Consider the following 25,434-nt stretch of genomic DNA (forward strand, 5'->3'; position numbering starts at 1 on the left):
CGCTTCTTTGTGGCAATCTTGTGGGAATCGAATTGAAAGAGGTTAAGAGGACAAGATGGCCTCAAGAAATGCTGAATGCTACTGTTTATATCTAGAGAATGAATATTTTTTATCTGATTTGCACGCAGAAACAATCGCTGAGAAGAGAAAAAGAGTCAGCTGGCAGCTGCCACCAGCAGGTGTATAGGGCCTACCGGCTCTAGAAGAGGTAAAAGTTGAACAGCAGAATATGAAAGGTGTTGTAATGAACATTTGTGCGTGCATTTGTGCAGCGACAAAAAAAAATATATTTCATAAGGAAAGAAAGAACGAAAGAAAGAAAAAAAGATAGATAGAAAGCTCGAAAAGAAAGATACAAAGATCGAAAAGTTGAAAGAAAGATGGAAAGAAAGCTAGATAGAAAGAAAGATCAAGTAAAACAAACATTTCTGCGTGCTATTCTACGTTGGGACAAGAAGAGGAGTAGGTAGAAAAATAAGAAAATAGAGGCAGCTCGTCTATGCACATGTGCAAGCCGTTTGCGCAAGTTAATGCGAATACGTTACTCTTAAGAAGCGCAACAGCACTTTGGCCACTGTATACCACAACTGGCAAGGTCAGCATTTCGACATGCTGAGTTGGTCAGTTATCATCATGTGCTAACATAGTTGAGAATGACCCTCTTGCCGCAAATAGTTGTACACATGAAGTCAAATCTAGCTTCACTTGTACAAGTTCGGATGTGACTTATATGCTTGAATGTTCCTTCTGTAAGAAACAATATATCGGTGACACAGGACAATCAATGAACGTCAGATTAAACGGACATCGCGCGGACACAGCTAAAAAGCTTCCCAAAGCCGTCGCCGAGCATTTCAACCAACCAGGTCATAACTTTGATGAACTTAAACTCTACATCTTACAGTCAAATTTCCGTTCTGAACGAGAAAGAAAATAGAGAGAATCATACCTTATCCATAAGTTCGAGACATTGCAACCAATAGGCATAAACGTTTCAAAGGGAGCTTTAGAATCTATTCGCTATGCTAAACTTCAAGCTATAGGCAACAACACTTAGTTTGATTTCTTGGCGTATCCCCCCCCCCCTTCTTTTTCCTTTCCTCCTCCATTTTTTTTTTTTTCAGCCGGCATGTCAGATGCCCTTGACACGCCGGCTAACACGCGTGCTTTGACAGACCGGGGGGCTTTGACCTTGTCAAAGCTGGCTTTGACCTTGTGCACAGGCTTCCTTTACTCTCAATTCGACACGCTAAGACACCTTCCCTCGTTTCCGCACCCTCCCGCCTCACACCTTCTTCACTTTAGAAGAACCCACCTATATATACTGTGGCGAGGAAAGCGTACGTCGCCTTGAAGACAAGTCCACTTGTCGAAACGTTGGCTCCTGCATTCACTTTGTTCATGTTTTGCTCATCGTTTTGAATTTCCATCTCCCGCATTCCCCGTCTTTACTCCTGCCTACAGTAACGCAGGTAAACACACACTATGTGCATAAGGGTCTGTCACGGATGTGATTGGGGATTGTTCCCATGGGATCGCGAAAACGTTTAGGTTATCGGCACTAGCACACATACATAGAGGAGGAACAACGCACACAGAGAGCGCTGAATTCCGACTTTTTATTTTCTGGAATCAGCGAAACACTGTAATCCAGCGCGTTACGTCGCAGGACACCCGTACAACGAAAGGGGTGGCAGTTAAAAGTTAATAGTAAATGTTTCACGAAAAAAAAAAAACTGTCACCATTTCCGTGGCGTCGACTTAACGCATACGTGAAAAAAAAAATGAATTCGTTTCTTTCTTCAACAGTAACACCACACGACCGGTCACATGCAGCGTTGTCAACCACTCTAATATAGAAAGCAACACACTTCTTTTAAGGTTGCATCGACTACGTGGAAAAAGGGCAAGAATAGACAAGAGGTCGATACCAGGCCTGAATTTTACACTTCCGGAGAGTAAAAATGCCATTGAGCGAAACGAAAATTGAGAAATTTCATAGGTTATGCAATATATGTAGCGATTGTGCCTTGCTGCTACTAATCAGCGCGCGCTTCAGACGAAAACAGCAAAAAAGAGCGCTGATTTATTGTCTTCAACTTGCGAAATGCCGATACAGTGCCGGAGGCAGCGGATTGGAGATTCCCTCCGGGGCATGACACGCAGGCCGTTTTTGAAGGCGGACTTTATCCCACTGCGCAACAGATTGCACAGACATCTGGGTAAAGATTATGTAAGCCATTCCGCGCAGTCAAACCTTGCAAATATTGTCTATCGCTATTGTAGCCATGTCAATGAACAGCACGCCAGTAAAGCTGTCCATTGTTTTATCAGTAAAATAAAAAGAAAGCTTTGTAATTATAGCGAGTATTGAATGACTGCGCAGGATCTACAAAAATTACTTTTCTTCCTAAGTGAGAGCACGCGGCCTAGGCGCTATGTGTGTTACATTTGTTTACATGCATCTTTTAACGTACATATACACCTCCCTACATCCATTGATATGCTTTTATATTATTAATTTTTCTTGCTTTAGTTAAATACAGAATTATTGTCTGGAGAACAACTTCCTCACAAAACATGCATAAATAATAGTATTGCAAAAGAGAGCAAGCGGTATAGTCTCTAAAGAACCCTGTCTCTCCCATACGACTCATCTGTTCTCAGTTCAAATTTTAGGGTTATGAAAACTGTATCATTATTCAGCTCTAGGCTCTGTCGCTTATACAGAGTAGAAAAATGCAGAAACGATGACAAAGTAATAAACGTGCTATCTTTACAGCAGCATATTCCCCTTTACAGCGTACGTCAACCAGAACCTCGGAATATCAAGGGGAGCAGAACTAGCTACGGCCACAAATTGTTAAACTGTTGTTTGGCGACACTCTTGAACCACCAAATGCACAGCTCTGATCCGCAGGGGTGTATATGTTCCGCCTTAGAAAAAGAACTACACGAAATATTTGGGCGATGGGTTATCTTACCGTTATAAGTTAATGTTCTCTTTTGTTTCATTACTATCACACCTGTTTCAAAAGGATATATGAAGTCTTTCTACGACCGTTTGTTTATGTACTCTTATCGTGGTTTTTGTGTCTTTCAGCACGCTTTCTTTTGTAAACAGCGTTATGTAAAACTCATGCTTTCGATCAACGTCTACAAAGCTGTCCCATATATGAGGTAGCTAGGTATCCCTCAAGCTGCAACCTGCAGCTTTTTCCGCAACATTGTTTCAGAACAAATTCAAGTAAACCTATTTGTATATTTGCGTGATGAGACTGAGCTCAGATTTACTAAAGCAAATAATGTGTTTATATTGTCAGTCGTAGCAAAAAAAATATGAAGAATGTATGCGTGTAAGTATCATGTGCAGCAATACGCTTCCGAGACGCGGGAAGAAAAAGACTGCACTACATCGATTTCGTGGACCTTCCTGTGGCATTTTCCTTTGGGACTTAATCTTCAAACTTATGCAAATATTCTTTCTCAATAGTATGCACCAATTTATACTTCATGATTAGCTTGATGGTAAATGAGGCACTCCTATTCGTAGCCTCGTAAACTTTCGACGAAATGCCTGGTAAAGAAAATAACTAAACAAGCGCGCTAAGCTGTTCGCATAAAAGCGCGGCATATTCACAAGACAGTATCATGATAATGACCGTTAACGAGGCCGGCTTATGTTGGCGTGTAGTTACAATAGCGAAAACTAGCTGTGAGAACGGCGACTCGTCTGGCTCCTTCCATTAGGCTCAAGGACTCGTGCCAAAGGGTTTGGGTTGGTAGTGGCGGCGGCTAACTGATCGCCAAAGGGCTTCATCGATACGTGTTATTTCTTCCCCTCTCCCTAGGTCTACTATTATATATTTGTTTCTGCTTTGCATGTCTCGCTTTGATATTCCTTGTCTGTTTTATTTATTCATCTCATACATTACTCATTCGCTTTCTTCCTTAGCTTTTAAGCTCAGCGTTTTTTTTTCTCTTGTTGATATATATATATATATATATATATATATATATATATATATATATATATATATATATATATATATATATATATATTGCGCTCCGTGTGGTGCTCGTTGTGTGCTTCGTCGGAGACTAAACAGCGAAAATTCTCGGATCGAGGCAAGAAGAGGAAGGAACGTGTTTTGTCGCCCCCTCGTTGCCTTGTCCCGTGCATTTGCGCTGTCTTGACTGCACCGTGTACCAGCTAGCGCGCGCCAACGGCCTCCGCTTTGTCTCTCTGCTTCATCTGCTGAGGGCGTTGTTTTCGCCCCGCTGCGGGTAGAAAGCTCGTCTCGTGGTCTGGCGGCTTGTTGAGGCTATTAGCGAAAACACGCATGCAAGTGCGGGAGTGGCAAGCTGCATAATCCTTTGTACGTAGCCTTAATACTATAAGCTTCAAGTCCGGGCCACACAATTGGCATGGAAGTGCCATCGTCCTGCAGGTGAGCGGTGAGAGTGCGTTCTGAGCGGAGACAGCGAAGCAGCTAGTTGTTTCTGAAGCAAGAACCAGATGAAGCGCGTTTTCGATGCACTTCCGGCGTGACGTTAGTGAGCGTTGGCGTGGCTGTTCCACGCTCAGCACTAGGACCGCACCTTTACGACGGCCGAAATTCCCGCCACATTCTGTCAGCTTTGATCGGCAACATTAGGGAAAGCAGTTAGGATCCGAAATTACGGCGCCGCCATCGCAAAACGTAATATGGATGTGCCGATGGCCTTGCGACGCTTTGCAAAATAGAATGAGAATGCATTCGATCTGGATGTGGTTTAACGGAAGCCCCTCAATTAGATGGCGCTCTTTTCCTGGGTAAGCACTTGCATTATCAGTTCGTGTATTGTGAAGTGGCACTGATCTGTTTAGTTTTAGGGTGTTTCTTCTAAGCTGTTCGCCAAATAACTTTTTTTGATGTCATTTCATATATTACCTTAAAAACGCTATTACGGGCATTAGATAAGAGTTGTGTGTATACAAATGTATTGTAAATTATTTTAGGAATTGCAAAATAGGAGTGTTATATTAAATGCAACACATCAACAACGTTTAGGTACATAAGGCATATCCCGTACTTGTCTATTCAGAAAAGTGATCTGTTACTCTTCGTGTCAAAGTATGTGCACAGATTATGGTCACAATTTGGTGGGCAGACGGTTGCAATATGTCATTGCACGAAAAAGGAAAGGCCTAAAGAAGTGGTACTATGAGTGAGAAGGCTGCCAACTTGGTGCGTGTGCCGATTGCGATGTCATGTGCGGGCAGTGCAGTACGGTGCTTGATTGAGCCAAGTATAACAAAGCTTATGAAAATTGGGCAGAGATGAGATACGAAAGTGCTTAACGATGACAAGTAATTGGAATTATTTTTTTCAGTGACGACACATGGCTATCAAAAATTGATGAGCATTATGGCGCGGTTTTTACTGATAAGAGCGCGTTGATTATACATGGCGTCCCAGCTAACTTTAGCCAGAGTTTTAAAATATGCAAATTTCACTTAGCTGGACAGAACAAAGCTAATGTTGTTTGCCGTCGCTTGGAGATACTCAAACTATTTCTTTTCATTCCGCCTAATTAGATAATTATTCTTAATCAATTCATGAACTTCTCAAATACTATATTTAGACGAAAAGTGTCAATGAGGAAAATGCACAATGACAAGAACAGCTCCCGATACAGCCTCCTGTTGCTCAATACACGATACATGAAAGTGTTTTTCCGAGCGTGAAAGAAGCCCGCAAATTCACGCAAAATTGCCGCGTGACTGGCCGCTCGAAGCACTTCGCATGTATACGCGTGCTTCTTACATGCTCGGAATAACACTTTTATGTAGCACGTATTGAGGAATAGAAAGCTGCATCGGGAATTTTTCATGTCGCTCAACAATGTTCTCATTTATACTTTTTATCTACCTTTTATATTTGAGAAGTTGATTTATTAATTAAGACTAATTATCTAATTAGGCGGAATAAAAAAAAATCATGAACCATTCCACTCGGTGAAGGTGGTTGACCAGCGAAGCTGTTTAATACACGAAACGAAGGTGACAAATAATTTTGATTAAAGGTACGAATTCATTTATTGTCTTGGCATATGGTCATCGTGATGAAAGGTACGCACGCTCATTTATCGTCTTGATCGGTGGTCATTATTTCACTTGTAACTGCAATCACGTTCTTTGATAATATGAACTCGATGCACGTACGCCGCGGTGGTCGGTTGGGTCGGATCGCTGTGGCATCGCAAGAGATATGTCTGCAACACGGAACGCGTAAACCGCTACCTTTTTGGTACCGACACATCCACATTGAAATCACCGACAACGACAACACGGGTAGTGTCATCGCAGCTAATTCACGCAAAGTGAGTAGCCATGAACCTTACGGGACTATAAGTCATTGCATGTTTTGCTTGCTTACGGGGGTATGAGCCATTGCTCACGGGGGTATGAGCTATTGATGATGACAGTTTTCGACATGCTGTTCTGCATGTCGTATGCGTAATTTGAAAGAATTTAAGCACTATTTGCTTCACTTTGCTGAGTGCTTGTAGCCTCTACCTTACGGGGCTATGAGTCGTTTCATTTTTGCTTGCTTACAGTAGCATGAATGCTTACGGGGGTATGAGCCATTGATGACGATAATTTTTATTCACGGAGAACAAAAATTCATGGAACCCTAGCCATATACAGCTTTGCTGTAAAAAATAGCTTGAGTATCTCCAAGCGACAGCAAACAATATTATCTTTGTTCTTTCCAGCCACACGGCATTTGCATATTTTTAAACTCTGGCTAAAGTTAGCTGGGACATCCTATATATGCTCGAGGTGGTCCCCATACAGCTCATTCGTATTCACGTTTAGTGCTGAATATGGTTTGATAGGCTAGCTATTTCGCATGTTTCGGCGCTTGCTTTAGGTTATGTTTTATTAAACCAGGAGATTTATTAGATGAGATGACGTTAGTAACATGTACACTCCAAGACAAATCATGAGTAAGAGTTACACCAAGCTATTTATAAGACTGCACAGTTTTTACATGTAGATTATTTATTATATATAGGTGAACTATTGGGCTGAGTAGGCGAGAGAACACCACTAGATATCATTCATCTGGCTTAAGCATCATTACCCAGCCATCAAATTATTGTTGTGCACTGCTGATATCTTCTTGAAGGGAGATTTTACTAGACATGTCAGTAACTTTTTGTACATGATGCAGTTGTGCGTTAACATGCGAATATTGCAGAATACGTGCAGTGGTAAGTCTAATATATATTAATAAGAGAAGAGGCTCTATAACAGGTCATTGTGGAACGCCAGAAGTTACTGGTAAGGAATTATATGTATTGTTGTTAATCAAGGTGAACTGTGAGCGGTTACTAAGTTCTTCAATCCATTGCAAGATGGATTCAAACATCCTACACTAATATTGACGCTACGCATGGTACTAGCTATTCTCTGCGTCATCTGAAATCATGCTGTGAATTTTGTACGTATGCACATGATCTCGCGCATATGTTAACAACATTTCGGTTATTTAAAATTTTTTACTATTGGAAAAACAATTTACATTAGTCAACAGTTGCCTATTGAGAGCACCTGTGCGTGTTTGAATTGAATTTAAATGAATTGAACCAAATCTGAGTTTCGCGATGGATATGACATTGTCTTCAGACTCACAAGGGATGCTTTAGAAACTGTAGAGAAACAAACACACCTGCGTTTTTTTTTCAGGTCGCGTGGATGTTTTGCACATCTGCGAGCTCCCGTTCAGTGAGTGTTGCGGTTGTGAAAAGTTTTGTCACAACGTCGTGTAACTGAAAATTTTATTCATGATGAACGTTACAACAGTAGTGAATATTATTGGGCACTAAAGAGGACAATATCGGTCTGTGTTTTCGTTGGTTCAAGAACTACGAGGTTTATACGTCATCATATCACCATTATTTGAATGCGGAGCCCTTAAGCATTTCTTAGGTAAAATAATTCTGCATAAGTAATGAAGATTAAATGGCTGATAACATAGCTCAATTTATTTATCTTTATCATCACTCAAATTTTACGCAATTACACTATCGTGCTTGCGTCACTGCTACATGCTTAGACATGTAGGCACCCAATAACTCTACCAGCGATCATGAACTGAGTTCGCTTCTGAGAAATTTATTCGATTTACTTTAGCCGACAAAATTTCCAGGGGTGTCGAAAATCGCACTCCTCTGCCGTTAGGTAAAGTAAAAGGGCGCCAGCTGCCGTGAACACTTATAATGACACCCTTCAAAATTTACCGCGTTTTCAGTACAATCAAGCTGTTGTCAATTCCATTACAAAGGTCACGTCTAGCAGATAGTAAAGCAAGGAAGCACGCTCTACAACGTGAACTTTATTTCGACAGACTAGCCTCACTCGTCGTGTGCTCCTCACACTCGTTGCGAGGCGTTCCGCATGTGCGAATGATTGCGCTCCTTTACGCACACCTTTGCAGACGTTCCGCGACTGAGCCTCTCACTGGGCGCCAACATGAAGCACAAGGCGATCCGCGAAGGCTCGGACGTGTACCTGGAGTGCAACATCCAGGCGAACCCGGCGGTCAGCGAGGTGGGCTGGAAGTTCGAAGGAAAGCCGCTGTACAGCAATGTCAAGCAGGGGGTCATCATCAGCAACCAGTCGCTCGTGCTGCAGAAGGTTCGCCGAGAGAGCCGCGGCCACTACCAGTGCGTCGCTGCAAACGTCGAAGGGGAAGGGGAGAGCGACCGCGTCCTGCTCAGGGTCCACTGTGAGTGCAATGCCATATAAGGGGTGATCACTTTTAATTTTTCCGTAATTCTTTAAACTAGCCCGTTGCAAACAACATAATTCTAGTCCTTCAGCTGGATCAGTCAGAGTGGCGGACATCTCTAGCACGCGAAATAGAAACACATATTCACATTCAACTACGTGAAAAATTTGCTAATTCTTAAATATTCACTCTACGGCCCCTATTGCTATTTGAGATTTGTTTCCAGTCAGTTTGTAAGGTGTCTCGACTTGAAATCAAATTTCAGAATGACCCTAAGCTCTCACCCTGAGGCTCTTACAGACGGGAACCTACCCCATCCCCTATCAATAAGCAAAACATTTGCAAGTGTATGAAGGCTTGGCTTTATACACTTGCCCGCGTTGCGGTAGCGTAGCAGACTTAGCACATATGCTCTGGTGGTGCTCCGCGTTACGCAGCGACAAGGACAACACCAAAGAGCGTTGGGACGCGGCTCTACGTAGCCCAGAACTAGAAGAACAGATTTGGGCAGTCCATTGGGCCCGCGATGTGGCCGAGAGGGTAGGCCTTTCGTTTCCGACGTGGTAGCGGGCCGCTTCGGGCTCGGAAACTAGCGCGACCTGAAGGGCCTGAATAAAGTTTTTCATACCATACCCTACCCGTTTGGAGATATGTGCCATCAAGCACAATGTAAGAATGCGCTCTTGTTCCACTTACTTTTTTTAAGCAAAACGCTCTTTTGTGCATTGAAGCACAAAAGTAACTAGAACGGCCATCTATTTCGTCCGGCACATATCGAAACTGGTGCCATCCTGGAGATTCATTTCAAGCGTATACGTTTTGCAAGCTCACCGGCTACAGATCGTAAATTGCAATATGTGGGGGAAGTAATCAATAAAGAAATTCAATACTGAAGTTGTGGTGATTAGTTTATTATGTATCTGTGCTACTAATGTCCACCTCTTCGAAATAATGCAGCTCAATGACAAGAATTATGCTCTCTGCCACCGGCCATTTTTAAGTATTCCAGAAAACTTCAAAATGATCACCCCGTATAAAAATATGCTTTTGCACGTATATTTGCACGTAGTATCGGGCAGCACATAACACTGCACCAGGATACGTGTAGTGTCATATAAAAACATATTTCTGTGTTGTTTTCTTCTGTTCTTTTTTTACCACAAGGAATGTGTTAACACCGCTTTTTCCTTTGTTTGAGAGAATACCTTTGAAAGCGGCTTCTTGTATTTTGTTACTCGTATATTCTTCACTATACTTTTTGACATAAATAGACGTTCAGGTAGTAAGAAATATGCATCGTAACATTTGGCACTAGCCTTATTGAAGGCCGTATTTACCCGCCATGGTTGCTCAGTGGCTATGTTGTTGGGCTGCTGAGCACGAGGTCGCGGGATCGAATCCCGGGCGCGGTGGCTGCATTTCGATGGGGGCGGAATGCGAAAACACCTGTGTACTTAGATTTAGGTGCACGTTAAAGAACCCCAGGTGGTCGAAATTTCCGGAGTCTTCCACTACGGCGTGCCTCATAATCAGAAAGTGGTTTTGGCACGTGAAAACCCATAAGTTAGTTAAGGCCGGAATTGCCGGTCCCCAACTGATATGCGTTGTTTACGCTTCCCGACTGTCGTGTTCTTTGACATATATTCTGCGTAACATTTAAAGCTGAACAAGTTAGTGCGGTGTCATCATTAGAAGACCGCAGCAACAGGAGAACGAGCACTCGTGCCATCTAGCAGAAAAGGTCAGACAGGTCGGTTGCTTTGTTTGTTTGTTTATTGCTTGTTTGTTTGCTCGTTTGTTTGTTTGTTTGTTTCACCTTTTCAAAACAGGCAGTGTTGTTCGGTTCATATTGTTGTAACGTCTTAGCAAGGTGAAGACCAGCAAAATATTCCAGGTTAATAGTAGATGGTTATACGTTCGTTTTGCAGTCTCAATCTAGGCCCGCCGAATATTAATGAGTCTGCTCTGTGTCTTCGCAGACGCGCCGGTGTGTAAGAAGCGCCAGAACCTTGTTTACGGCGTGGCACGTGATGAAGAGGCCGAAATCTCGTGCGAGGTGGAAGCCGACCCGTCTGAGCTAAGCTTTAAGTGGGCGCTGAACAACTCTGTCGAAGTGTTCGATGTGAAGACGTTCACTGTGAATGGAACTACCAGCGTGGCATCGTACCGCCCCCGCTGGAAGCACAGCTATGGCCTCCTCTACTGCTGGGCCACCAACACCATTGGGATGCAGCGGGAGCCCTGTGCCTTCCACATCATACCTGCAGGTGAGTCGCTCTGAGGATCGGCATGGAGAGACAGGCAACGCGCACCATTTCACTGACAGCTGTGAATAGGTGTAGCTATGCAGCGGGTCAATTGTAGAAGTTGGAAGCGCATGTCCCATTAGTGATGAAAATTACTCAAAACAATAGTGAAAAAAAATGGGGGATGATATGATGTCATAATTATGTGCAAACTTGAACAAAAAAAGCACTAAAAAACTAAAGTTCGAATGCTTGCACACTCAGTACGAAGTAAACAATATAAATGTAAGGAAGAAAAAATAAACTTCAAATGTACATACACTATCAGTACTTTGGAGCTAGTTGTACAAAAAAAAAAATATCCGTGCAGCACATAACGCCCTCTTTGCATTGCCTGAGGAGCTGTGCTTGTTAGCGCTTTCTGCACTAGTAATGAATATAGTCGTTACCGGAATGCTTTACCAATATAGCTGACGACGAACATAGTCGTCACAAGGAAAAATATATCTCAAAAAAAATCGCTGACGAGTGTTTTCGTTAGATTGCTTCTAGTTGCAGTTCTCGACACTAGACAGCGGCTGTCACCTATAACCAGGAAATTAAGTAGTAAATAGTTTGCTATGGGGGGGGGGGGGGGGGGCGGTTGCAAAAGGATATTAAATTAGATGCAGAAGTGAGACGTAGAAGTGTACTGGATAAAAGCAATGGAGAGGAAGCCAGCTGTGGAATCCTATAGAACAATGAAAAACTAAAATCAGAAGGGAAAGAATTCCATGATAGTTCAATAGGCAGTTTCCTGCTCTTCGCAGCCTGAACAGGGTGTCTGAGAACGCGTACTTATAGCAGAAAATTTAAAGATAGAAACGACTTGTGCGTGGCGTATGAAAATGTTGTAGGATACAATAAGTGTGTTCTGTTGGAGTATCAGAGTATTCATCGAGCGATATATATAGAAGCAGCTGACTCGACCGAAGAGTTAGATTTTAAGGACGTAGGATAAACATACATGAACCTGCTGTGGAGACTAACCATAGAAGGCTATAAGATTGGTGGGGAAAAGGAAGCGATAACACGCAATAACGCTAACTTTCTGAAGTGAATAATATAGCCATGAGTATAAAGCTATTTAAGCTTAAATGCAACAAAAATGTTCTGAAGAACGAGCTTCGTCGCATGTTAAACCACCCCATTTCAAAAGTAATGCTTACATAATAATAATAATAATAATAATAATAATAATAATAATAATGTTCATCATCACCCTCATGCTCAGTGACATTGTGTCTAGTATTTTTTTTTTCATTATGGACTGCTTGAACGCTTACATTTGTGACATGGCTGCCCGCACACCATGTTTCTGGAAAATTCTTGTGAAAATTTATACTATTTTCTCCATTTCCTATAGTACGGAAAGGTTAAAATGTGGGAACTATGGGATGCACATGGTACTGAAACAGATTAGGACGCACGAGCGCTAACTTACAACTTAAGGTTCAATAATGTGTTCACCAACACCCGCCGTGGTTGCTCAGTGGCTATGGTGTTGGGCTGCTGAGCACGAGGTCGCGGGATCGAATCCCGGCCACGGCGGCCGCATTTCGATGGGGGCGAAATGCGAAAACACCCGTGCACTTCGATTTAGGTTCATGTTAAAGAACCCCAGGTGGTCGAAATTTCCGGAGTCCTCCACTACGGCGTGCCTCATAATCAGAAAGTGGTTTTGGCACGTAAAACCCCATAATTTAATCTGTTCACCAATGTTGAGCGGTGCAAAGCCAGCCAAAACCACTCCCACTGCTGTCAAGGGAAGAAGTCGTGATAATATGCGACCCACAATGCTTATTATGACGCAAAAGAAGAAGAAAGAAAGACAGCATACAAAAAAAAATTAACAATTTACCATGTACATCGTGCGTACCTGGAAAAGCCCTATCTGTGGCTGATAGAAGCGAGTCTTTTTCAGCCAGACACAAAAGTCGTGCTTTATTTTTCTTTCGTAAATCCAACAGATACCGAAATAAATGGTTGCCCATAGTGGAAGTGGGTTTTTGTATGATTGTAGTAATAATAAGGAGAGTCATATTTGCGTTTTTTTATTGTGCGGCACGCAGGGATAATCCCGAACCGGAAACGCTAGAGTAAAGTGTGCCGCTTGACCTCAATGTGATGTACCACCAGCTGGAATATTCTGAGTTCCCACAATGACGTGAGCGGTAACGCAGATAAGGGAGTTGAGGCTGTGGGTAACGATAAGGAAGAATCTTGACAAGACTCTAAGGACTTGGCAACGAAAAATGGAACCAAATATGACAGGTGTAACGATACAAGTACCTAGCTAAGTAATGGTCGAAACCACAGAACCCTTTGATTTCTAAGATGTTTAATACCGTTATAGCAGAACAGTTTTCACGGCACCATCCTAATACAGCCCAAGCACACGTGGACGGAAAGGAAAACGACAGGACGGGTGCTGTCGTCTTTGTTTCCGTCTGTGTGTTCTAGCGCTGTACATAAGACGAAGCTTAACCAACTTGCCGAAATGTCAGTTCACGGTACCGTTGTCTGGTAGTCACGACGGGGTTCCTTGTCGTTTTTTTTACATTACGAGTTGCATTCACTACACTTGTTCACTCGCTATGATGTACACTTAACTGCAAACTAATATTGTACTCCGTCTTAGACAGTTTTGGGCAGGTGAATTGTATTCCTCTGACTTTGGACGCAGCCCCCTGTATATATGTCATCACAGCTGGAGTTACTCTGTACTAAGTCTACATTTGTGTCTTGCCTTTGTCTTGTCCCAACATTGTTTACTACAGTGCTTCTTGCTCCATTATATTTGGTGGGGAGGGCACCGCGAGTGGTTTTCCGAGGAATGCCTCCTTTAGTGCCTCTGCCTCAAGTCCTGTTCTGTGTAAAATTGGATCTGCAGTCCTAGGTGCACTCTCCAAAAGTGCATGTCCGGGCCCGCTTGTTTACCTTCGGATGCCAAAGCGATTGCGTGCGGACGCTCGCCCCCGGGTCTAAAGCGGCTTAAATTCTGCCTTGTTTCTGCGCTGAACTTCGTCTCCTAAGCTTGAAGCGGAATTTTCTAGCTGTCTTGTCCTTTGCTGAACCACATGAGGGAAACATCACCAGAAGATTTGGCATTGAATGCTGCTTCAAATAGTTTTTGCCCCTGGAGATTACGAAGGGTACTAGCAGATAAAAAAGTGATTGGTTAGTTTCGCAACCCAGAGATTGGTATAGAAGAAAGCAAATATATTTCACATCGAGAACACATTTCCTTTCGTCGCTTCAATATGTTTTCGGGGTAAAGGATAACCACCGCACATATAGTTTCTTCCTTTCACCAGACCTACTTCTTTAAAATCGCATTTATCTTGCTTCCGGAAAGTTTAAAGGCGCACTGTAGAGGTACTAAAACTGAGCCTGCACATTTCTGGCCTTACCTGAAAGAAAAAAAGAACATTTGACTCACACTTAATTGCGCGTGGCTGAGAATTTAATTAAAGTGAGTGTTACTGCGACGACGGCATCAGGTTTATAGAGGTGGGGGAGTCGAGTAAACTACCAATTGATGATGATAAAGCTTCATAGAGTGACAGACATAACTTGCGCAATTATCATCAATACTATTGTTAATAACGAAACCTAGTTTCTGTCGTCAAGACTTCCCTATCGTTCTGTACTAGTGCCGCACTACCTGTTGTATACGAGAATTTGTAAATGCAAACATGCCGATGAACAGAAAGCAATTTGCGGCCGTGGAGAATCAGAGGGAAATGTAATGAGACAAGTTGCAACAATAGGCTAAGTGCTGAAAAAAAAAGGAGTCTGAGAACAGCGCTGTCAGGGCGTGCTGGGCGCCTGAAGTAGAAAATATAGCACCATTCAGGCTATATTTTACGTAGTGTGCATTGCGCGTCACCGGGGGCGCCCCGACGCCAAGCGTGGATAACTGAGCGCGGCCAGTTTCTCGTTGGACAGGGCCACCCGAGGCTGTGCGCAACTGCCGCGTGAGCAACCAGACCTCTGTCTCGCTGGCGGTCGAGTGCGAACCGGGCGACCACGGGGGCCTGCGGCAGACCTTTCACCTGGAGGTGTACAACTCGGCATTGGAGCTCCTGCAGCGCAACCTCAGTTCTTCGGAGGGCGCGTCGTTCGTGGTTCGCGACCTGCCGCCCGGCACCGCTTTCATTCTCGTACTGTACGGTTCGAACTCCAAGGGCCGCAGCAACAGCGTCTCCATATCCACCAACACGCTGCCCTCGCCCGAGAGGAGGACAGGTAAGGCGGGCAAACAGTTATCGTGACTACTTAACTGCGCCTAAGTACACTTACGTTTAATGGCATTGTTAACCTTGCGCTCATAGCTTATTTTCGGAGGGGTTACAGTTAGTAAAGCGTACCGGTCTGACGACACAGCACAAGTACGAGTTTGTCCGTCATACAGGCGAAAAATTGCAACTTGTTCGGTGTAGTACCAACGTCATCTGAAAGAAAACTTTGAAGTTGTTGTGCTTTGAAGGCTTTTACGAGAAGCTTTGGGTATAGCGTAAAACGCCCCATGCATAAGGCTAATTACTTTTTTCGAGAGTGTATGCTTTTTTTGTGTTTCTTCTGAATCTAATTTCTGCATCACCACTGCAACATGGCGCGCGTGCAGCTAACACGGACATCACATCAGTGAGTCCAGTGCTTGGTGTCCTGATCGGCATCGTGGGAGCTCTAGTGCTGGTGGCCATTGTTATCGTAGTCGTCATGCGACTCCGCGGAGACGACAGCGAAAAGCGTAAGCATTACGTCATTAAGTGAATGAGCCTTCTTTTTTTGCATTTCGCACAATGTATAAACGAAACTGACCATAGTAATTTGGCGATGTTTGTGAGTGGGTGGGTACAATTTTACAATCAAAGGTGGCAATCAAAGGTGGCAAAATATACATTATGTGGAATACTTGCGTTACCTTAAACCGTATTTACCCGGCCAAGCTAGGTTATTATTGTCATGTACAACACAAGCCGTACTGTGCTCTATCGATGCCGCAATATGAATTCAATTGTAACGTGAGAGTGAAACTTACGTGAAAGTGAACAGTACGCGACAATTCAGCTCGTCGAATTGCTGTGAAATAGTTCATTTGAGGACAGCATTATGCCCTGTCACTGCGTTCGCTGGCTCCACTCCTAAGCGGCGCAATGCAGCCCCCAAAATTCGGAATTACCATGTTCACTTAAACAGTGACGTAAAAAAATGCCTCCGATTGGTGAAATGAGCCGAGACCCGACGAAATTCCTATAACCCGCAGCTTAGCTCACCTAGTGAACTCACATTCACTTTTTGAGGGATTCTGTGACAGTATTCACAAAACCATCACATGAGAGAGCGTCCTCATTGGTCAACGTTCAGTTGCCCACCACTCACGATAGCGATCGCTGTAATAGGCAAACGGCGGCAGCCACGATCACGAATGGCAGGAAGAGTGCTGTACTTCCGTAGAAATACTCGAAATGCAGGTGTCAGGCCAATATATTCAAATTTTCTCTTTAATAAATACGTATTCGTGCGAACGTCCAGGCGTATGCAACTCTTATTGACAATGAGCGCGATCACTACATGGTCGCATTGTCAAATGCCAAACGCGTACGACACTTGTGTAACAGAAACTTTGTTAGCACTGACGGGTCTTCGGTTCGTAATAACGCCATCTGACATCTTTGAGTCATGCATGCGGTCACTTTCACTATTCAGTCTGGTCGCTAACTGAGTTTAGTATATTTTTCACCCTTTCTAAGAGACAATGCCCAGTTCGTACTTTACTAATTAGGGAAACATACTTGCGAGCTTTTGTTTACCTCCTGTGAATTTTCCGAAGCGAATGCTTGCACAATAACGAAGCGTTCCTGATTTCCTTGTCTTTCTCTTTCTTTTTTTTTTGCGTTTTCTTGCGTTTCTTTCTTTTTGCTTGTTTTTGTGTTAATCGGAACATATGCAAGAACGCATATTTTTGAGGCGAATTATCGGCAGAAAACGCGTCAAAATACAAACTTTTGCCATGAATGTTCCTAAGTGGTGCTCTTGAAGGAAAGTGAGCTCTTCATTTGTGCTTTTGTACTGAATGCTTTTATTTGTGTGGCTTCTGGCCTCATATCCGTTTTGTTTTAAACTGTTGGCTCTTCGTTCCAGGTCCTACGGAGGAGAGTCCGGAAAAGTAAGTTGCTGCAACTATAAGGTTCTGCACACTCATCTACATTGGTTACTATGTCTAGGTTTAACAGGGTACGTTGGTAGACCTGAAAATGCGTTGAAATAAGAGTATAATAGAGCCTTTAGTATTTCTTCAGATGGTTGTAATTCAAAGTGTCCCTCCAGTTCCCCGACGCCGACAAAAGTCTGAGGCAAATTATCAGATGTGTTGAAGGAAACGAGGTGACGCCGAAGCACCGGCAAAATGCAACTAATGTTCTTGGCGCCGCGAATGTAGCCGGAGACTCACGCATTGCGTCTCTAGAAGTTCTTGTATTCCCTGGCGAGATCGTCCTTTCACGTTTTACATCGACATTTGAGCGTCATCAATAAATAGGATATTTTGCGCATCCAACACGTTTCTTTCCCGTCCAAGGAATACAGTCTATACTACTCGTAAGTGCAGGACAGGCTACTGCCACTATCCTGTGTACTTTTAATATTGCGGGCCGAATTTTCGGCCATCACCTAATACACAGCAAAATAACGCTTACACCTGGAAATAATTTTGTATTTAGTTTGTAGTGAAGAGGCTAGTTATGAACATGATAAGCTTTACTCCCCAATCACGTTCTGGTGCATGGATAGCAGTGTAGTTTTAATTAGCGTAATGCGAACAAAAAATCAGCCTATCTGCTGTTTTTGCTTGTTGGGAAATTGCAAAAATCTTCGTTGTTCGCTTTCTTTCATACATCTTATTTCTTATATTCTTCTCAATAAGGGGAATATTTCTCGTATACTTTCTGCCCCTGATTGCTTTTTATTTATGTATTGCGATTTTTACAGGAACCAAAACCATCAAAGAAAAGCAGTGGATGACTTAGCCCTTACAGATATTGACACGAAGGACCCGTCTGTAATTCAAAAGACGAGTGATTCACAGGGTAAGTGTGGTTTCTTTTAATATAATGCTGTGAGTTTGACGCCGCGACAATTTCGGCAGGAGCGAATTGAAAGTGATACGATTTCCATGGACTTCAATTGTTTTAGAATATCTTAGTTGCGTTACGTCTCACCATTGGTCATTTTTTAATGAAGTAATATGCCTGACGGAAATAATGAAGCCTGGATGATCACCATTTGCCCGCTTATGTGACACCGCCCTGTTGCGATAATAAGAATAGCTGAACACCAGCCTGTGGCTTATGTCACCGTGCAAAAATGCCTTGTTCAGATAGCTTTTACTTTGATCGCTTCCGTCATGAGACGTATTCATTTTAAACTGTGCCCACGTAGACACATTTGCTCAAGACGTACACATGTGAGATTTTGCCTTTTCACTATTGTGAAATTTTAGGATTGTGCGTTCTGGTGCTGGCGGTGAGCCTTTTGATTCTCAGTGCACTGAAAAAAAAAAGGAAGTTTTATAACATAGATGAATAAGAAAGAGTGTATGCGTGAGTAAAAGTGAGTGGACGAGAAAGTTCTTGATGGCAGCATTGGGCTATTTCTGCCGGTTACCGTAAAATTTCCAGCACAAATATTTAACGTACGATTTGCTTTCGCCCTTGTTGTACATTGCGCTCCTTCATCTTCTCCTGTGTGCAGCAGAGTACCCGCGCGTGGCCGTGCGGCGTATTCCAGCGTACCCGGCTCATCGAACGTACGACAGCTTCTCTCCCAGCGACTACAACTACGAGAACATCCAGTCACTGAGACGACCGTCGCCTGTCAAGGTCTGTCTGGCATGACACTCTTTCTCTTGTCATGTGTTTGCTTCGTTGAATGTTTTACGTCCGTGATTCCGCTGCGCTTGTTCTAGTGTGTCTGTGTGAGCGTTCGCTTCTGCTGTGAGATAGAATGGCACCGTTGTTGTCACAATTAATGCGCAGAACATCGCCAGGCCTGCAGAATGGGGAGTTTAGATGGCAGAGTAGGTTTGCTGCTGTTCATTAAGGGGATTTTTGTACGGAACCAGATGTCTAGTTTACAGAACCAAGCAAGCAGATCGAGGAACACGTCGTGCAGAACAAATTCGGTACGTTGCGTAGCGTGCCCGATAGATTGATTTCGGTCGACCGTCTGTAAGGTTCGAACGCCATACGTTTTTAGTGAGCGAGGCGCTTTTCGATGAAAATGTGCCCAACTCCGTCGCGTGATCTTCTTTTGTATATTTTGTGTAAACAAGAACAGCGTTCGTCACAAACACTAACGAAAACTTCGCTTAAACGGATAGTCCACAGTGCGTGGGATTCGCATATTTTTGTATTTCTACAGTGCTTGCTTAAAAAAAGAAAACATCCCTCGGAAGCAGTGCAGCGGTCTGGCTTCGAACTGCTTGTATTTTTTGCTCCACAACATTGTTTTTCAATATGCAGTAAATTCTATTACCATGAGTCACCTAGCTTCTGAAATAAAAAAAAATGACTGGCACTAAACAAGGATTATATATATATATATATATATATATATATATATATATATATATATATATATATATATATATATATATATATATATATATATAGCTTTTCGCAAACTGTGTTGTTTTTTAGAAGGAAGCTTACAAAGGCAACGGTGAACGTTAAATTTCAAGCATACAATGCCCTCGTCAGACCTAAATTGGAGTATGCATCCCTTGTATGGGATCCCCACACACACAACAAAAATATACACTGCTTAGAACGCCTGCAAACGAAAGCAATCAGATTTATATTTAATAAATGTAAAAGGCGGCGTTCTCCACCTAAGCTCATGATTGCGCATAATATTCCCACACTAGCTGCACGCAGAAAAATCAGTCGACTAAAATTCTTGCATAATATTTTGTCTAGAAAAATAAATATATCTGTACCCTCATATTTAAAGTCCATCGCAAGAAGACCAACACGTAACACTCACAAACACTCCCTACAACCAATTTTTCCCAAAACAGAGGCTTTTAAGCAGAGTTTTTCCCACGCACAGTTTCGGATTGGAACAGTCTACCTGAGTTTGTTTGTAAGGCTGAAAATTTTGACGGAGCCCTTGAACTACACTTGTTGTCTTAAATATCAACCTAGCCAAACTGTTATTATTCTTGTGCAAGTACTGTTGTAAATTATTTATGTGCTGTTCTTTTTGCATGTGTGTGTGATAAATACCGTCCTAGTGAAACCGATGTATTATATTGTCGTGCGAATGTTGTTGGAAATTATTTCTGTGTTGTTCTTTTCCCATTTCATTGTAATTCCACTCCTGCATGGGCCACATTGGCCTGCAGTATTGTGAAAGAAATAAAATAAATAAATTTGTGGTAAGATGAAGGAAATGGAAGAATGTCGCAACAGTTTGAAAAAGAGCAAGCGTATATATATATATATATATATATATATATATTCACGTTTCGCTTAACACACATTTCGTTTCAAAAACTGCGGTATCGCTATAAATAACGAAGTACTTTTTGCATCGCGACTGTTATAATCAATTTATATGTATTTCCTTTTTGCGCGACGGCTCTGTCGAGTTGCGCTATGAAAAAACAAAAAGAAACGTTGTTCTTGTTGCGATTGCATTAAATCTCCGCCGCAAGGAACGTTTGAATGGAGAAAATCATCGCCTGTTGCAACGGAAAAACGATCGGATACTTCGCTTCGTGTGAAATGAAACTCTCGGAAACGCGTCGCATGCCTCGAAGCTGTGCACTGAAATTATATGCATTGCCATCAAAGGACGTGATAGCCTTTCAGTCAGACTCGCGTATAACCATTATTTCAGTCACAGTGTTGCTCAGATCACGTTACCTGGCTTAAGTTACGTCTACGAGCATAAAAGCCGAAGTATAAAACTTGAAATCATTTTAGCAGGTTGGGTCACTGACCATCTCAAAATGAAAACTTCTTGACATTTCGTCCAAGTTGTTTGTGATCGTGAACTCTTACCCTCAGTTCAGTACTAAAACCGAAACGTGACGAAGTTTCTGACTAAATTTTTCTAATCCAACTTCTACCTGGCCAGATGATATTGCGTCATATGTTTCATTCCACAGAGCTCGAAATGTGTGAAGTAAGCATACGTAATCCCACCCTTCCGCAACATAGCGTCGCCGCAGCCACTCCAGCACAACATGCAGTGTTGCCGGGCCTGTCATCATTTTCATCAGAAGGAAGCTCTTCGAGACACCTTAAGAGGTGGAAAATAAGCTGGCTCCTCCTTGTGGCGGGCAACACAAGCTCAGCGTGTGTGCATGTTATTCAGGGTAGCTTTGTCGATGGGAATGTGGTGGAACATTTGCGGCTGCAGCCATCACTTTGCTCCGGCACGTTAAGTACCACGAGTCATCCGAAACGTTTCGACATTATCCAGCCTTGCTGGCAGGTGCCGCCTCAAATTAATTTGAATAACTAGTTTATTTTAACATTGAAATAAAGATAAGAATTTCAGAGCTGCATTGTGACCTTATAATGTCGATGGTTACTCCTTTTGACATAGTGGTATCAATAAAACATATAAGAGGTGTAAATGTCTCAGAAAATCTAGAGTGAACTCCGTCACCCACGAGACTCGCTGTCGCATATGTCTACCTTTGTTGGCTCGATTCAAGCGTGTTTGTCTCGTGCTCTTCATGCCAACGTTCTGCTCGTCGCCGGCCTAATCGCAGATGGACAACGAGGTGCGATACGCGGAGCTGTCTCTGCCGCGCAGCAAGTACCCGGTGCGCATTCGGGAGCCGCCGACAGAGTACGCGCAGATCGATTTCCAGCGGGCCGGCGTCCTGTTCAGCGCCGTGCCGCCGCAATCCGAAGAGGAGGATCCCTGCGCGGCCGTCGGTTCGGACACGCCGCTGATGAACAGCCTGCAGCCAAACGTCAGGGTAGGCGCACGAAACTTGAGAAACGCGGCAACTTCACTGGATGTCGAGTGCTTGGCTGGCTGCGACCAAGCACTCCTCATTTTCCTCTTCTCTTACCCGTCTTTTCCTCTCTCTCCTCTACGGCTCGCTGACGACACTGGGTCGTGCTCCCACTATTTTTGCAGATCGCATCACACATTTCCTCATTGAAAACCACTCTCTGCGTGTAGCTGCACATTGTGCAGGTGCCGCTTTGTGATATGCGATGAATAACGCATACTTTATGTGACCGTATGCGCAAGAACGCTACGATGTCGCGCTCGGTCCATTATCGGCAATGAAATGGAAGTCATCTCGTTTTCCCCACGTGCTGCTTTATAAAAACGGTTCAGCATGCTGAGCGCGTAATTGAGGTCATTGCCTAAACGTCAGTTCATTTTGTGTGCTTTTTTTACAAGTGAGTGCATAATTGCGCTAACGGTGTCCATATTTTTTCTTGGCAATGCGCTGTCATGTTGGCGGGAGTTACTTTGCGCCACGAATTCATCGGGAAGCTTACGTGTCAGTCCAGCCTTGGTTTTTTTTTTTTTTTTTTGTCGTAATATGATGAGCAGCCACAGTTCTTCATTGAGCATTAGCATGAAATAAAATTGCAACTGTCAAAGCTCTGTAGCGGACGAGTGGATAAGCGGCAGCACTCGCTGTCCTCTTCGTATATACAGTTTCTCTGTGAAAATGTTTCTGATGGCGCATGAAACCATAGACATGGAGACCTGATCACCCACCCCCCTCTTCTTTTTTCTTTCGTTTTGAAAAATTTGCCAGGTCACGGCATAAATCATTCGATATTTAGCGAAAAGTCCCAAATGGTGACGATGATGATAGTGGCTCACTGGGAAATTTCGTCTTTTCTATGTTTTATAGTTCCGAGATTAATTCTCTATTACTTTTTAAACTATAGCTGTAAATTGCCTACCACGGTGGCGAGTCAATGGTTGTAAATCTAAAAAGCGAAACAAGGCCGTAATTTTGTTAGCGACGCCTTTTCCAATGCCATTCACATTTCTCACTATATTCGTACTTTTCGCGCTTGGTCAGAGGTCAGAGCGGCGTTACGCCCCTGTTATCGGTATCATCAGCCGGTTGTGAACAGCGAATGATAATAGTGGTAGAGAATCAAGTGGAAGGCATTGCTTCAACGTCGTGGCCCAAATCATAATTTTCTAAATGGATATCATACCTCGACTATACCCAGAAAAACAGCTTTGATGCACCACGATGGGTCATCAATAAGCTCTTTTGTGTGTCTTTAGAAGTAACGACGAATCGAGTCGCCTATGTGGCCTTTGTGATAAAATGAGGATGAGGCATGCAATTTAGCCTAAGTCCCTGAGGGATTTTACCAAGACAGTTTGCCGGCTATTTCCGTCACTAAAAAATGCTGCTATGTCTCCAAGAAGCCAAAGAGCGTTTGAAGATGACTAAAAGCTCTGTGAATTTAGCGACTTTATCTAAGTTACTAACACTGATGAAACCACCGCTCAGCCGGTCACGTGCTTGAGCAAGGTTGGCGTTCGTTTCCTTTCTTTTCCTTTTTTTTTTTCTTTTGCTGACGGTTCTCATTTTTGAGTCCTACAATATTTACTGTTCTTTTTTTTCAGCACCTAGGCGGCGCACCGAGCGACCACAACACGATATCGACGCCTGTGTGACGGCAACGGCGCCAGATTGGCGAGGGCGAGACAGTTCAACGCTCGTCATGGTCGTGAATGGGCCGAGCGTGTAGACACAAAGAGAGCGAGCGAGAGAGCAGAACGGCCACTCTTGAACTGCGCGCTGACGACAGCGCCGCGCGAATGCTGCGTCTGGAAACCGAGGCTCCGGACAAATCGTGAAGGAAGGAGAAGCGAGAATGTGCACTTCATGACGTGAGCTTTCTTTCCTCCAGTTAGCGAGAACTGTACAGCATCAAGAGGCCTGGAGATCAAGGACGCAGATCCGTCTGGTGCGCGACCGTCCCAGTGCAGTGAGCGGGACTCTTACCCTCGCGACACGACGACCCTCTCTGTACATAGAATGGCCGAACACATGCGGCGTCGTGAGCGGCGCACAAGCTCAAGCGCGATTTGCCGACGACGTCGACACAAGAAAGAGGTCACATTCCTTCAACACTAGTCATGAGACGCGTGGCTACCTACCGCAGTGTTTGATAAATCATGAAATGAGATATAAGAGAGAAGGCAGAAGGTGAGAGGGCACGATGCAAGAAGTGAAGCATTTAGGCCGTTGGTAACCTGTCATAACCCTCCTGTCAGTGGTGAGAAGAACGACATTGCTTAAGAGGCAGACAAGACAGGCGAAAGAAAGTAGGTCGTGCCCACTCATTCCTGTTAGTCCCATCCAACGTCCTGCACAATGCGACAGGGACGATGCGCAATCCAAAGGAAGCATTGTCGTCACCTTGAAGACCTTAGGCGCGTGCACGCAGCCATCTGTGAACAATTGCGAAAAAAAAATACAAAGAAGAAAGAGGAAGGTTAAGATTTTAGTGTGTGTGTGTGTGTTTGTGTGTGTGTGTGTGTGTGCGTGTGTGTGCGTGTGTGCATGGGTGATTGTGCGAGCAGGGCGCGCCTGTTTGTGCGTCTGCGTGAAAGAATACGAGCACAGGTCGACACCCCCGATTTCGTTCAGATTTTTTGTCACTTTCACCATCTATCCCACCAATTTCGTTTTACCAGTTCCTGTAGCTGTTTTCTTCGTTTTTTTTTTTACTGCCTGGTTTTAAGACTGGTTGACAACCTGGGAGTTCCGTGCATCTTCGTATATACATACTTCATACGGACTCATGGCGCAAACTTTTAAGCTCTACAATAAAATATATCATTACTATTACCGTCGACCATTTCTCTGCTTGTTTCTGATTCGGTTCGTGGACGATGTTAGCAATATTCCGCGCTGATGCGCTACAGTTATGGGGACGTGAACTTCATTTGTAAAAGCTCGTGAAGCTGATACTGAAACATATCATGGCCTAGCACATCGCTGACATATTGAGCTGAGTTTGATCACCTGCTAATTGCCTACCCTGATGTGATAATATGAGCGTTCCCTGTGATGTCGCGTTGGGTTTTCTACTGTGATAGCGCAGTCGATTTCCGTGGTGTTGATTCCTGAAAACATGAAATTATCTATAAACCAAAGGCTCGATTGACCACGACGGTAATACAATTTATTTATGGACGATGGATAAGTTTTCTCATTTTCCCTTTATTAGCAGTGCAGTTATGCTAACTCGCTGAATGTATTCAGAAAGAAATAGCCTTAGATCTACATAGAAATATGCGCTTGTTGGAACAATTTCCAGTTTCGTACAGCTAAATAT

The 25,434-nt window shown here is 43.5% G+C and overlaps 1 protein-coding gene across 7 annotated transcripts in view; it reads left to right on the plus strand.

Annotated features, from left to right (window-relative positions):
* LOC126531724 (kin of IRRE-like protein 3) overlaps window positions 1-24,944 on the plus strand; it is an 861,138-nt gene extending 836,194 nt beyond the window's left edge. For 6 of the 7 annotated variants that reach the window (XM_055071418.2, XM_050179413.3, XM_055071419.2 and 3 more), the window contains 9 exons: window positions 8,490-8,780; window positions 10,763-11,050; window positions 15,005-15,319; window positions 15,699-15,824; window positions 17,219-17,243; window positions 18,065-18,162; window positions 18,827-18,954; window positions 21,861-22,073; window positions 23,714-24,944. In XM_055071418.2, coding sequence (XP_054927393.1) covers window positions 8,490-8,780; window positions 10,763-11,050; window positions 15,005-15,319; window positions 15,699-15,824; window positions 17,219-17,243; window positions 18,065-18,162; window positions 18,827-18,954; window positions 21,861-22,073; window positions 23,714-23,764 — 1,535 coding nt within the window. In that variant the 3' untranslated portion in view covers window positions 23,765-24,944. The remainder of the gene's footprint in view (window positions 1-8,489; window positions 8,781-10,762; window positions 11,051-15,004; window positions 15,320-15,698; window positions 15,825-17,218; window positions 17,244-18,064; window positions 18,163-18,826; window positions 18,955-21,860; window positions 22,074-23,713) is intronic. The other variant, XM_050179411.3, reaches the window with a different exon arrangement.
* The last annotated feature ends 490 nt before the right edge of the window (window positions 24,945-25,434 follow it).

Source organism: Dermacentor andersoni, chromosome 5 (assembly GCF_023375885.2).
Source record: "Dermacentor andersoni chromosome 5, qqDerAnde1_hic_scaffold, whole genome shotgun sequence".
NCBI lineage: Eukaryota > Metazoa > Arthropoda > Arachnida > Ixodida > Ixodidae > Dermacentor > Dermacentor andersoni.